Genomic DNA, 15,303 nt, shown 5'->3' with positions numbered 1-15,303 from the left:
AATCTGCACTCGGAAGCAAACAAAAAAAAAAAAAAAAAGCCGACAGGGGTTTTAGAATTCCCCTACTTTACTTAACCACTTCAATACAGGGCACTTATAACCCTTCCTGCCCAGACCAATTTTCAGCGCCCTCACATTTTGAGATGACAATTGCGTGGCCATGCAATGCTTTACCCAAACAAAATTTATATAATTTTTTTCCCCCACAAATAGAGCTTTCTTTTGGTGGCATTTGATCACCTCTGGGGTTTTTATTTTTTGGACTACAAATAAAAAGAAAGAAAATTTTGAAGAGAAAAAAAAAAAAAAAAAAAAAGAAGAAGTTTTCTTCATTTCTGTTACAAAACTTTGTAAATAAGTTTTTTTTTCTTCACTGATGGGCACTGATCAGTGGCAATGGAGGGCACTGATCGGTGTACTGGAGTACTGATTGGTGGCAATAGAGGGCACTTATAGGCAGCATTGATGGGCACTGATCTGAGACGCTGCGAGGCATCACTGATGGACACAGAGTGCCATCCCTGGTGGGCTCTAGTGGGCTTACCTGGTGGTCATGGTTGGGCATCCTCAGGGTGCTGCACTGATAATCAGTGCAGAACCCCAGTCAGGATAACTTCCCCAGTGGTCATTCTGCTATATTCCGGGCGGAAAATGGTTAAACAAGCATTTTTACGTTTCCAGGTGTTGCGATTAGGCCAGCCATAGACAGTTCGAATCAGATTCCTGTTGAACCGGTCGAGATTCGAACCGTGTATGGGCAGGCTGAATGTACCAAGTTGATGGATCGATCAACTTGGGTATAACCAGTCTGCCGGCTTTGCTTGCGATTAGCCACTGCAATAGCAGCTAGCATTAATCACTGTCTTCTCCCAGCAGGGACATTCTTCTTAGCTCTATCCGAAACTAGAAAATATTCTAGCTATAGATACACTTTAATCTGTTTTATACTTAGCCACTTACATTTCCAATTCATACAAAAGAATGCGACTCGTTGGGAGAATGAAGGAGCATTGCAGCTTAAAGCAGTTCTTGGGTCAGTTCTTCAAAAATTAAAAGTCAGCAGCTACAAAATCTCTACAGTGCATCCGGTAAGTATTCACAGCGCTTCACTTTTTCCACATTTTGTTACGTTACAGCCTTATTTCAAAGTAGATTAAATTCATTATTTTCCATCAAAATTCTACAAATAAAACCCCATAATGACAACGTGAAAGAATTTTGTTTGAAAACTTTGCAAATTTATTAAAAATGGAAAAAAAAAAAAAAATCACATGTAAATACATTATCTCACAAAAGTGAGTACACCCCTCATTTTTTTGTAAATATTTTATATTCATGCGACAACACTTTGCTACAATGTAAAGTGGTGAGTGTACAGCTTGTATAACAGTGTAAATGTGCTGTCCTCTCAAAATAACACAGCCATTAATGTCTAAACCGCTGGCAACACCCCTAAGTGAAAATATCCAAATTGGGCCCAAAGGGTATTATTCACAAAAGGCAAATCCACTTTGCACTGCAAGTACACTTGGAAGTACAGTTGCTCTAAATCTAAGGGGTAGATCTGAAATGAGTGGAAGCTCTGCTGATTTTATCATCCAATCATGTGCAAGCTAAAATGCTGTTTTTTTATTTTCCTTGCATGTCCCCCTCGGATCTACAGCGACTTTACTTCCCAGTGAACTTGCAGTGCAAAGTGGATTTTCCTTTAGTAGATAACCCCAAAGTGTCAATTTGTGTGGCCATCATTATTTTCCAGCATTGCCTTAACCCTCTTGGGCATGGAGTTCACCAGAGCTTCACAGGTTGCCACTGGAGTCCTCTTCCCCCTCCTCCATGACGACATCACGGAGCTGGTGGATGTTAGAGACCTTGCGCTCCTCCACCTTCCATTTGAGGATGTCCCACAGATGTCCAATAGGGTTTAGGTCTGAAGACATGCTTGGCCAGTCCTTAAAATTTACACACAGCTTCTTTAGCAAGGCAGTGGTCAGCTTGAAGGTGTGTTTGGGGTTCGTTATGTTGGAATACTGCCCTGTGGCCCAGTCTCCGAAGGGAGGGGATCATGCTCTGCTTCAGTATGTCACAGTACATGTTGGCATTCATGGTTCCCTCAAACGGTAGCTCCCCAGTGCCAGCAGCACTCATGCAGCCCCAGACCATGACACTCCCACCACCATCTCACATCCAGTGTTTTATATCCTTATTATTCCCACAGAAGGTTATTACAACTTGGAAACGAACAAGTAATTACCACCAAAATCAAAACTGTCCTTATTGACCCAGAATTATTGTTCCACGCCCCCCTAGATATGCAACTGTGTAGGTAGCTCTCATCATTTAGAAGGGATACAATCAGGTTACAAATCAATCTGACAGGTGGAGGTTTGATACATTTTATGATGTTTATCTTTGCAATATTCTGTGTCCAATAAACTATTAAATTTTGATACTGCATAAATGTCTGAGGTCATTTTATACCTACTCCCCTGGGATATTTTCCCATGAATAATTTTAGTCACTCCCACCACCATGCTTGACTGTAGGCAAACACACTTGTCTTTGTACTCCTCACCTGGTTGCCGCCACACACACACTTGACACCATCTGAACCAAATACCTTCATCTTGGTCTGATCAGACCACAGCACATGGTTGTTGGAGTATGTGCTCAGTTTTGTTGCCAGCGGTTTAGACATTAATGGCTGTGTGTTGATTTTTAGGGGACAGAAAATTTCCATGGTTATACAGCTGTACACTCACTAATTTACATTGTAGCAAAGTAATTACTTCAGTGTTGACACAGGAAAGATATAATAAAATATTTACAAAAATGTGAAGGGTGTACTTACTTTTGTGAGCTACTGTAAGTATTTACAGCCTTTGCCAGGACACTCAAAATTGAGCTCAGGCGCATCATGTTTCCACTGATTATACTTGACATGGTTTCTACAACTTGACTGGAGTCTACCAGTGGTAAATTCAGTTGATTGGACATGATTTGGAAAGGCACACACCTGTCTATATAAAGTCCCACAGTTAAAGTGGTTGTAAACCCTTATAAACCACTTTGACCTACAGGTAAGCCTAGATTAAGGCTTACCTGTAGGTCCAAGCAATATCTCCTAAACCTATATGGTTTAGGAGATATTTGCCCGAAAACGGGCACCGCTGTCTACGGCGCATTTTCAGCGACGGAGCTGCCGCGTGTGTCGGCTCCCGTGCGCATGCGCGGGAGTGACGTCATCGCGGCTTCGCCGAATGACGGCGGTGGAGCTGCGAGACCCCACCAACAAGATGGATGCGGCGGACTACAGGGGACAACGGCGACTTCGCTGGCTCCTGTGTCAGGTAAGTGACACATAATGGGCTACTATGCGATGCATAGTAGTCCATTATGCTTTGCCTTTGCAGGGAATGAAAGAGGAAGTAAACTCATCAGGGTTTACTTCCTCTTTAATGGTGCATGTCAGAGCACAAGCCATGAAGTCCAAGGACTTGTCTGTAGACCTCCGAGACAGGATTGTATCGAGGCACAGATCTGGGGAAGGGTACAGAAAAAAATTCTGCAGCATTGAAGGTCCCAATGAGCACAGTGGTTTCCATCATCTGTAAATGGAAGAAGTTTGGAACTACTGGGACTCTTCCAAGAGCACCGTTCATCAACTGGCCAATGCTATGCCTACAGTGGAGCATGGTGGTGGCAGCATCATGGCGTGGGGATGTTTTTCAGCAGCAGGTATTGGGAGACTAGTCAGGATCAAGGGAAAGATGAATGCAGCAATGTATAGAGACATCCTTGATGAAAACCTGCTCCAGCGTGCTCTGGGCCTCAGACTGCAGCAAAGGTTAATCTTCCAACAGGACAACGACCCTAAGCATACAGCCAAGATAACAAAGGAGTGGCTACTGGAGAACCCTGTGAATTTCCTTGAGTGTCCCAGCAAGAGCCCAGACTTGAACTCGATTGAACATCTCTAGAGAGATCTGAAAAATGGCTGTGCACCAACGCTTCCCACCCAACCCGATGGAGCTTGAGAGGTCCCGCAAAAGAAGAATAGGAGAAACTGCCCAAAAATAGGTGTGCCAAGCTTGTAGCATCATACTCAAAAAGGCTTGAGGTTGTAATTGGTGTCAAAGATACTTCAAAAAAAAGTATTGATCAAAGGCTGTGAATACTTATGTACAAGTGATTTTTTTTTTTATTAAACTTGCAAAGATTTCAAACAAACTGCTTTCACGTTGTCAATATGGGGTATGGTTTGAAGAATGACAAAACATGGAAAACGTGACGCACTGTGAATACTTTCTGAATGCATTGTAGCTATGGACTTTTATTAAACAGTCACCTGTCCAAGGATCCAGCGCTGTCCTCCCCCAGGCCAGTTAACTGATCTTTGGGTCCTCTGTGCAGGCATTTCAACTGTGGGCAGCCAGATGTGACTCGTTGCAACTTCACAATCATCTGCCCACTGCACATGTACAAGCCTCAGTGCGCTTGGTGAATGGTCCCGCAGCCTTCTGGGACTGGTGACGTGTCCCAGAAGGTTGCGGGCAGGGGGTGGAAGCTGAAGAAGTTCTGCCTTTATAAACATTTCCTTTATTTGAATAGTTGCAGCCACCCTGAAAACATAATTACAGTCACAGCAATATACAGGAAGATCATCAATTACAGTTTATCTTTTATTTCTACAACTGCCAGATCATTGCTTCCCTTTTCCATCACGCTCTGGTTAGCCTCTAAGTTCTTAGTTCAGCTTGTAGGAACTAAAATATATAAAATATATACCCAGCACCCTGCCTCAAAATCATAATTTCCCCAACCCCAGCAAGCCTGGCTTTGTTTCAATTTGTATACAGAACAGTAATATAATAATGTACACCTTAGAGAGATAAAGAGATATGTACTCCACTGCTAGCCTTTCGAGTCAATGTCTTAAACACCACTTCGAACAAAGAAATAGATATCCCCCCCCCCCCCGCCCCGATTCCAAGTGCCTCTCAGCCTGTCTTTGTCCAAAAGGGGAGGAAAGGAATTTACTAAAAGATTTGGATAGGGATAGGGTTTGTAAAGGATAGAACACCTGTTGGATTTCTACTGCTAACCAGAGATTTCCTCCCACTTAATGTACTGGGCGACAGAACACAGCTTTTCACTGCCATCTGTGTCCTTTTTAAACACTTGTCCCTCGCTTCCTGTTTGGTAAAAATCACTATGCCTGCGACAGTAGGGCCTCATGCATCCGTATGCATCCATTATGCGTGCTAAGGCTGTTTTTCCTGCACAGGTATTCCCATGCAGGCAGTCTCATAGCTGTCAAATTGGAGGATGAATAAAATAAACTGATTTCAACCAGATAGCGGAAAACGGGGGGCTGGGGGGATTAGAACCTAAACCTAAAAAACAAAAAACAAACAAAAAACAAACATACACCCAACTTTAAAAAGGCAGGTGAACAGATCAACAAGCAACAGAAGGGAAAAAGAGTATAAGCAGCTGTGGGCTCTGGCATTTATATGTACCGGTGTTACCCTACATGATAGAACTTTCAATTTAGGTGGAACAATATTTTGCCACGGAGGCAGTAAATGTGTTAAACCAAAAGTAGTGACAGAGTCCCCTTCTCAAAAGCAAAAGTTCTATTCAATATCAGATTTAAAATTATATAGGATATAGCAAGGATAACCCATTACTGCTGCCTTGTTCGCTCTGTGCTTATGGAGCTGTCAACACAGACTGAGGCCAGCATACACATTGCTTGTTTACAGTCAGTCTGCGCTGTAAATGAGAATACGCAAAGTAATCTGGTCCACCCACTATCTTATTCAAAACCTTTATCCAGAAGTTACGTGAGCAGTCATATACGTACCATTTCAAGAGATCTGCCCCCGCTTAGGATAGGCAAAGCCCTTTCCTTCTCCCCATTTCATGACTCTAGACAGCCAGCTGTAAAAGCGCCACATCAAGAGATATCCCAGATATATTTTTGTCCTCACTCCTGCTCTAGAGACATGTGCAGCTAAGTGCATGGGCTTTTTGGCTCTTGACACTTAAGATGGACCTGAACCCGAAAGTAAAGACTTCATCTTTAATTCTTCCTAAGCGGTAAACTGATACTCTACCTTTTGTCTTTAACTCCTACAGAAAAATAGCAATGGCATTTCCCAGTATTTGAAGGTGCCTAGGCACTCCTGCTGAACCAACCGCATAGCATTATATGCCTCCGATAGCTAGTCTCTCAAGATTTGGAGTGAGATTCAGTGATGCAGCTACTATGCTGCATGAGGAAGAAAAGCTCTGCATCTACCAATGTGGTTATTCCACATGGAGACAGTGCAGACCAAGGAATGGTAAGTTAGTACTGGAAAGAAGATCCACTGCAGGGAGCCTGCAGACCATACTGATGACTAGTTATCGGTCTTCTAATATGGGGGGAGGGGGGCATATGACTCACTTCCTTTCCTCCCCTGACAATGCTGTGGCTTAGTGACTGGTACAGTGCCATCACATGGGGGCAGGAGTCCCCATTTCTGTGTAAGCTCTGAATATAGTAAGTTGGAGCTTACAGCATTACGCAGCTGAAAAAATAGACAGGGGAAGTGATAGGAGAGTATATGCTGCTGGAAGGTAGGCATTAAATCAAAAACGACTGCTTTGCCCTACACAGTCAAAGCAATTTACATTGAAGGCCTCGTTTACATGGGCGCTGAGGCCCATACACCATGAATGGGCTATTTGTTTATGTAGCTACAGCTGCTGTATACAAGCAGCCCATGTACTGTAGGTCTAAAAAGGTATGCAACGGCTGCACAGACACAGCCGCTCATCCTAATTTGACAGGCATGTGGTGCAGTTGAGAGCCCCTGAACAGAGACAAACAATGTGTGTTCAGGTTGCTAACCCGCACACTGGTCAAATTAGGATGAGCAGCTGTATCTGTGCAGTTGCTGCCACCTCAGACTTAGATGGCAGCAACTGGGGGCTCCAGCCGCACATGAAAATGGCCCATTCATGGTGTATGGGCCTCAGCGCCCAGTTGAATGAGGTCTAAAGTAAGCCATACATGGATTGAAATTCAGCCAGTTTAGCAGGGACCATCCAAGATTTGATCAATGTATGGGTAGATTAGTTAATCAATCGACTGACTTGAGTACAACCAGCTTGTTTGATTTTCTTAGATTGGATTACTGCCAGCTGCAATAGCCACTAGCAGTAATCATTGTGTTCGGCTGGCTGGGAACGCTCCTTGTAGCCCCCCCCTCTGCCAGCAGGAGACAATAGCGTTGCGGGAGGCATCCCCCCCCCCCCCCAAACAAGATCAGTGTTGAAAAAAAAAATCAAATGATCTATAGGCTGCCTAAGAAAGCTGGTTTGTAGAGTACATGCATCCCTTGTTCTCTGCAGTTAGTTCAGTACAGACACAACCAGGCTGAATGTAAATTTAAATAAAGCAACAGGTATGCTGGGCTGGACCTGTAAGGACAGCCCTGAAAGCAGAGGGAGGAAATGGCAGAGAACAGGTGATTTCTGTAAAGTTGGTATCCCTGGGTGTATTAAAAGAGCTAATGACATGAAAATTTACATTTTATATAGAATTATATAATTACATTGAACATACCTGCTGTATCATACAAATGAAGAAATATCTCTTTATTCCCAATAGTGACGCTGCTTGTATATTTCTCAAAAACAGATGGGGCATATTGCTGTTGAGAGAAAGCAAAATATTTATATACACTTACATACATGTTTTTACAAATATCAACAAATATTTTAGTTTATGAACTTAGTCTCTTTTTTTTTTACATCCGTTATATATATATATATTTACTTCCATTTCTCCCCGATTAGTACAACTACTTAGGCCATATAGGTTTTCTCTTGCGGCAATTATGAACACTTCTGTCTGAGGGCTGATCCTTCCCATACCAGAAAAAAGGAAATATCTAATGAATTCATCAACATAAAACCCTGAAGAGCCAATAAAGGTGGACAGAAAAAAAAAAAATTCTAGTCTTGTCCAAAGTTTGGAGCCTTCTGGAAGCAAGAATATCACATACAAGCTAACTTACATTGACCTTTCCAGAAAATGATTAAAAAAAAACCCCACTAGGGCCTGGAAACAAGAAGCACGACCTACATTAACCATGGAGGCAACACATTCAGGCATACATGGGTTTTACAGATTATACTTTGTACATTCCAAGTAGTATAGAAAATCTTTCTTGGGCACCTAAACCATGGGATAACACCCCCCCCCCCCCCCTGCGAATGGCCCACTAGAGCTGGGAACACACTATTCGGTTTTTTTCTGGTTGACGGGTTGAGGAAAAAAAAAACACAACACACACCACCACCATCAGCTCCGGTCGGAGCCACTGTACTAACCATGCAAAGTTAGTTCAGCAATCTCCCCTGCCCCATCCTTTCCCAGCAAGAACACTCCGATCAGTGCTCTCTGCCATTGGCTGAGAGCGATGATCGGGAGTCGATCGGATGCTTGTTTTCCAACAAGCTCATCTGACAGAAGCTGGCCAAATGGCCAACAATGTCGGCCCTTTTTTGGAACCGACCATTGTCTCACGATATTTGGCCTGTGTGTACCAGGCTTAACTCTATAGCAATTGTGCTCTCATCTTCCCCAAACCCCCTGTTCTTGCGCCCCCCCCCCCAATTCATCCTGCTTTACTTACCACACTCTCTGTCCTGCTCTTATTCCAATTTTTTTCTACAGGTTTTTTTTCTTATCTACTAAAATACCTCTCATTATCTCATTTCATATATCCCTGATTTTTGCCACATTATGAAAATAAAAAAAATTATTTGTCCATAGTGCAAACAAGACCCTGATACATTTTCTTAGGTTTAACATTGCTTTATTGAACAAGGTCATCTGTTACCACTGACACATACTCTATATTTATGCAGGTCTTCATTTTATTTATTACTATTTATTTATTTGGGAAGTCAGGAACATGTTGAAAGTAAAAATGTTTGCAGGCTTTCAAACAAGAGTCACAACTTTCACCCAGGATTCACACATTTTTTCACCTGTTTTCAGATAGAAAAAAGAAGAAAAAAAAAAAGAAGTATGAATCTTGTGAGAAAAGGTTTATAAAATTAACTTTATATTGTTTGCCATCATTACAGCGTTAACATTAATATTTCTGTATATTTCACCTGTTTGCATAATTGATTTCCTTTAATTTTTACATTAAATGGAATTAGATATAGATATTTATACAGTGGGGCAAAAAAGTATTTAGTCAGCCACAAAAGTTCTCCCACTTAAAGATGAGAGGCCTGTAATTGTCATCATAGGTATACTTCAACTATGAGAGACAAAATGTGGAAACAAATCCGTCTGATTTGTGAAAGAATTTATTTGCAAATTATGGTGAAAAATTAGTATTTGGTCAATATCAAAAGTTCATCTTGATACTTTGTTATATATCCTTCATTGGCAATGACGGAGGTCAAACATTTTCTGTAAGTCTTCACAAGGTTGTCACACACTGTTGCTGGTATGTTGGCCCATTCCTCCATGCAGATCTCCTCTAGAGCAGTGATGTTTTGGGGTTGTCGCTGGGCAACACGGACTTTCAACTACCTCCAACGGTTTTCTATGGGGTTGAGATCTGGAGACTGGCTAGGCCACTCCAGGACCTTGAAATGCTTCTTACAAAGCCACTCCTTCATTTCCCGGGCAGTGCATTTGGGATCATTGTCATGCTCAAAGACCCAGCCACGTTTCATCGTCAATGCCTTTGCTGATAGGAGGAGGTTTGCACTCAAAATCTCACGATACATGGCCCCATTTATTCTTTCATGTACACGGATCAGTCGTCCTGTTACCTTTGCAGAGAACCAGTCCCAAAGCATGATGTTGCCACCACCATGCTTCACAGTAGGTATAGTGTTCTTTGGTTGCAACTCAGAATTCTCTCTCCTCCAAACATGACAAGTTGTGTTTCTACCAAACAGTTCTACTTTGGTTTCATCTGACCATATGACATTCTCCCAATCCTCTTCTGGATCATCCAAATGCTCTCTAGCAAACCACAGATGGGTAGTGTGTTACTGATGGTAGCCTTTGTTACGTTGGTCCCAGCTCTCTGCAGGTCATTCACTAGGTCCCCCTGTGGGGTTCTGGGATTTTTGCTCACCGTTCTTGTGATCATTTTGACCCCACGGGGTGAGAACTTGCGTGACGCCCCATATCGAGGGAGATTATCAGTGGTCTTGTATATCTTCCATTTTCTAATTATTGCTCCCACAGTTGATTTCTTCACACCAAGCTGCTTGCCTATTGCAGATTCAGTCTTCACAGCCTGGTGCAGGTCTACAATTTTGTATCTGGTGTCCTTCGACAGCTCTTTGGTCTTCACCATAGTGGAGTTTGGAGTGTGACTGTTTGAGGTTGTGGACGGGTTTCTTTTATACTGATAACAAGTTCAATCAGGTGCCATTAATACAGGTAATGAGTGGAGGACAGAGGAGCCTCACAAAGAAGAAGATGCAGGTCTGCGAGAGCCAGAAATCTTGCTTGTTTGTAGGTGACCAAATACTTATTTTCCACCATAATTTGCAAATAAATTCTTTCAAAAATCAGATAATATGATTGTTTGGATTTGTTTCCACATTTTGTCTCTCATAGTTGAGGTATATCTATGATGACAATTACAGGCCTCCCTCATCTTTTTAAGTGGGAGAACTTGCACAATTGGTGGCTGACTAAATTTTTTTTTCCCGACTGTAGCTTAAAGTGATTGTAAAGTCTTGTTTTTTTCTCTATAAAAATAACAAATATGTTATACTTACCTGCTCTGTGCAGTGGATTAGCACAGAGCAGGTTCAATCCTCTTCTGTGCTCCTGGCCCCTCCCTCCTGTTGAGCGCCCCCACAGCAAGCAGTTTGCTATGGGGGCACCCAAGCTGAGCTCCCTGTGTCCATTTAGACACGAAGTTGCGACACGGCCCCTTCTTTCCAGATTGGCTAACTGACTTTGATTGCCAGTAGCGGGAGCCAATGGCGCCACTGCTGTGTGTCAACCAATCAGGAGGGAGAGTCTTGGACATCGCTGGACAGAGATGGGGCTCAAATAAGTATTAGGAGGGCCGAAGGGGGCTGCTGCACACAGGTTTTTTTTTTATCTTCATGCGTTAGAATGCATGAAGATAAAAAAATAAAAAAAAAAAAATAAAACACTTCTGACTTTACAACCTTTATAAGCTTATCATATATGGTTCAAATTTTGGCCGAGATTCGAATGATGTATAGGCAGTCCCCAAGTTACAAACATCCAACTTACATATGACGCATACTTACAAACGGAAGGAGACAACAGGAAGTGAGAAAAAAAAACTACCCCTAGGAAGGGAAATTCACCCCTGTAAGAGTTATCGTGGGGATAAGGTTTCTCCACTGAAGCTTTACCACCAATCCTCGTTTCCATGACAACCCACAATTTTCAAAATCCAACTGTCACAGGGACAGAAAGTGGAGGTGAAATCTTCTAACAGGATCACAGAAAGCAAAACAATCCTTATGGGGTGTTAACCCTTCCCTATGTTAAAAAAAAAAAAATTGTCTAAAGTTGCACTTCTAAAAAAAAAATATATACACCTGTTCCAACTTGCATACAAAATTCAACCTAAGAACAAACCTACAGAACATATCTGGTTTTGAACCCGGTGACTGCCTGTATGGGCAGGCTGAAGGTACCCAAGCTGCTTGATTGATCAACTAGGGTACAACCAGCCTGCTGGATTTTACATGCGCTTATTGCAAGTGGCTGGTATAGGCGCTAGCAATAATCAGTGCGTTTCCCGCATGAGAACACAATGGCTCCACGGGAGGGGTTCCCCTGTCAACATTGTGTTTCTTGCAACCAAATTTGCACAGTTTATGGCCAGCCTTAGCCCCTAGAGCAGGGGTAGCCAAATTTCAGCCCTCCAGCTGTTGTAGAGCTACAAGTGCCATTATGACTCTGAGTCGTGTTTGTGGCTGTAAAAGTCCTGAAATGCCTCACATGTTAAGCAGTGAGGCTGAGTATGTAAATGCCTAGCAATAAACTTCTCTTAGTTGCTGGTCTGTTATATATACTATTGAAACCATTTTTGTATATCTGCTCAAAATACCTATTGATACTGTCAGAAACCCAGAGCTGTCCTTTGTCTTGTTCACTCTGTCTGTTTTTATCTCAATGAGTCTAATCAGCCCTCCCAGTTTTTATCTAGAATTACAAAGCACTGTGTACCTATGTTGTGAAGATGTAGTTTAGCACAAAAGAACTGGGCAGGGCAATTTTGTTTGCCATTTCAGTCGAGAAAAGGCACGGTGTTGTCAGCCCAAACAGGAAACTAGGAGTGGAGTGTATTTCTACTAGAATCTATGGGTATTTTTTATATTGTAGGGCTAAAAACAGAAATGCACATATTTGGCAAAAACAAACAGAATGCGTTTTGTTTTTTTTCCCCGACACACAATGGAAATATCAGCCACATGCAGAGGATTTCATGAACATGCATTCTGAAAAGGGAACAGTAAAGTAGAACCACGAAAAACATTTTAAGGGCTTCTGCACACGGATCTGCTCAGCCCGTTCAGTGCAACTCCTGGAGTATTTCCAGGTGCAGTGCACAGCCTGTCACTAACAAATGGCTGTGCACTGCTGTACTCGGTATACACAGTCATGTTATAAGTACATTATATGGGTCATGCATGTCAATCACAGGCTGTGCACTGCTGTACTCAGTATACAGTAGTATTATTGCTCAAGTGAAGAGTACAGGCCATTCATGTCCATCACAGGCTGTGCCTTGTACCTGGGCTGCCCAGGTGGAGGAAATATGCCAGGAATTATGCTGGCCCTTCTGCAGAACCCCTAATCCTTAAAAACCACCTCAGAAAGCTTTGGTCACTTGACCTTGCTAGGGCAATGCATTGCTCTCTAATGGCTAGATGATTTTAAGGATTTAAAAATAACGGATCTTTTATACTGTATATTGCTGTCAAGTGTTGTTTTGCTGGACATTTTTTTGCAGGGAAAAAAAAAAAAAAAAAAAGTTACACCAAACTTGCACTGTAAACTATATCACTAGGGTTGCAGATATCACTTTAAGACCGAGTACAAGTGCCGATACTCACTCTCTCTCTCCCCCCCCCCCAGTACTCACCCGGATTACTGATACTTTAAAGTCATGTGACAGTGGCACTAATATGCAGTACTGATGAGGCGTGGACTGTCAGCAGTTTTTTTACAATATATATATAATTTTTAAATGCTTCCTTTTTTTGCGCAGAAGAGGACATGGACTGGGGCCCCAGGAGCCAGAGGAGGACATGGACGGGGCCCCAGGAGCCAGAGGAGGACACACCGGACAGAGGAGAGGAGGCCGATCGCGTGATCACAGGGAGCCACTTTGAAACCCAGGAAACAAGGCATTTAATAAAAAAAACACAGAGACTGGAGCAGCTGGTATTATTTCATGGTGCTGTAGAACATGCTATATTTTTTTGGGGGGGGGGGGGGGGGGGATGGTTAACAAACGCTTCAACTATTTTTAATTCCCTATCCTGCTAGCATTAGTCACTAAAATAGGATATTACATAAAAAAAAAAAATTATATATATTTTTTTTTAAATTATTAATAATAAATACAATTCTATCATTTCTTCATGCTTTCTAGCCTAGGCCAAAATGTCGTCATGCATCCCAGAAGTCTTCAGAGGCATTTCCTTTTTTCACACCAATGCGGTCAATTCCAGAAAAAAAAAAAAAAAAAAAAAATGTAAAAACATGCTGCATTTTTTCTGCACTGAACAGTACTGGAAGGTGGTAAAATTCACCAAAATTGCACATGTTCCCCTTTAAGGTGGAGAAAAAGAAAATGCATCGTAAATGCATCACAAACACATATGCAGAAATGCATCCGGAATGCATCAGAACAGCATTTTTTGCACTCAAGATGGCCACAGCTAGAATTGCTGGGGGAGTTCAAAATTATTTCTCAACAGAATGAAAGTTTGGAGACATTGATGGATGAATGGGTGGGTCTGCTCTGAATAACAAAGTTGAATTAAATAGGGTTTTCAGTTTCTGGTGCTCAAAAGCAGTTTACACAATTTAACAAATAAATGGATTATTAAATGCAAATACAGTTTTCAGAGGCGTAGCTTGAAGCTTGTGGGCCCCGATGCAAAATGACAAAATCTGGAGCCTGCAGCCCCTCAGGAGGTGTTAAGGGACTTATTTTTGACATTTCTGAAGGTTTCTTTGTCAGTGTTGGCAGGTGTTGAGGAAAGGTCACCTCCCAGAGGTGTGCGTCTTTTTCCCAGTTGTCAGGAAAGTGGGGTAAGCAGACATCTCCAGGTGGGGGGGTACAAAGAATCCCAACTGGTGACTAGGAGACACTGAGCGGCGTCTTACCTCACCAGTAACATCAGTTCCATCGTGGCTACAGGACAGCACACTTCTCCTCTTAACTCACTGAGCTTGGTTACCATTCCATGTTGCCAGCACCCAGCACAGACACTTCAAATCCTGGGCTGTTCTTACCCCATGCACCTCTCCATTCAGGAAATGGCTCACAGCTTCTCCCCAGCCAATGAGAACAGAGGGGTGTGGACTCTGGAAGGCAAAGTGGAAGCCCAGTATTGGAATGTGGCTGTGGGGCCCTAGGGCAGATCGGAGTTGGACTTTGTGGGGGATATAATAATGACAGGGAGGCTTCAGGGGCCCCCTGGAGCTAGGAGCGTGGTTGCGATTGTGACCCCTGCAACCCCTTATGCTACGCCCATGACTGTTTTCAATTAGCAGAATTTGACTTGGCAATAACCTGCTGTAACACTCTACACAGCAATACTCAAAGAACAGGTGGGGGAGCAATATAAGCCAATCATTTTTATTACATCCCCAGTAGTTTATTTAGGTTTTGTGCTGCCCTAGGCCTGACTAAACTCGTGCTTCCTTTAATTTAAATATGACCCACCCTTTCCTGTCCAGGCCACACCCTTTGCTGTTTAAGGCACACCCTGATATTTTCAAGTGGGGACATTATTTTCCCTTAATTTGCATAGATTTCCTCTCACTTCCCATTTGGCTATGGGGGGCAGGAAGTGAAGTGAAATCTCTGCAATGGGACAGGGGTGGTAAGAAATAAACTGACAGGGGCTATAACTCTCCCTTATTCTATCCAAAATGAAAGAAAAAAAAAAAAAAAAGTTGCCTATAGTTCTACTTTAAGCACAAATTTCTGATAATTTTATGGAGAGGACTAAGAAGATATAACCATGGCAATG

The 15,303-nt window shown here is 42.5% G+C and overlaps 1 protein-coding gene across 1 annotated transcript in view; it reads right to left on the bottom strand.

Moving 5' to 3' along the window:
• Positions 1-15,303, bottom strand: part of RHOF (ras homolog family member F, filopodia associated) — a 97,951-nt gene that overhangs the window by 52,865 nt on the left and 29,783 nt on the right. Inside the window, exon 2 of the mRNA XM_077461969.1 lies at positions 7,619-7,706. Within this exon, the coding sequence (XP_077318095.1) occupies positions 7,619-7,706 (88 nt within the window). The remainder of the gene's footprint in view (positions 1-7,618; positions 7,707-15,303) is intronic.

This window comes from Lithobates pipiens, unplaced genomic scaffold (assembly GCF_037356315.1).
Source record: "Lithobates pipiens isolate NorthernLeopardFrog02 unplaced genomic scaffold, aLitPip1_a1.2 Scaffold_3, whole genome shotgun sequence".
Classification (NCBI taxonomy): Eukaryota; Metazoa; Chordata; class Amphibia; order Anura; family Ranidae; genus Lithobates; species Lithobates pipiens.
This window is presented reverse-complemented; position numbering and strand designations above follow the sequence as displayed.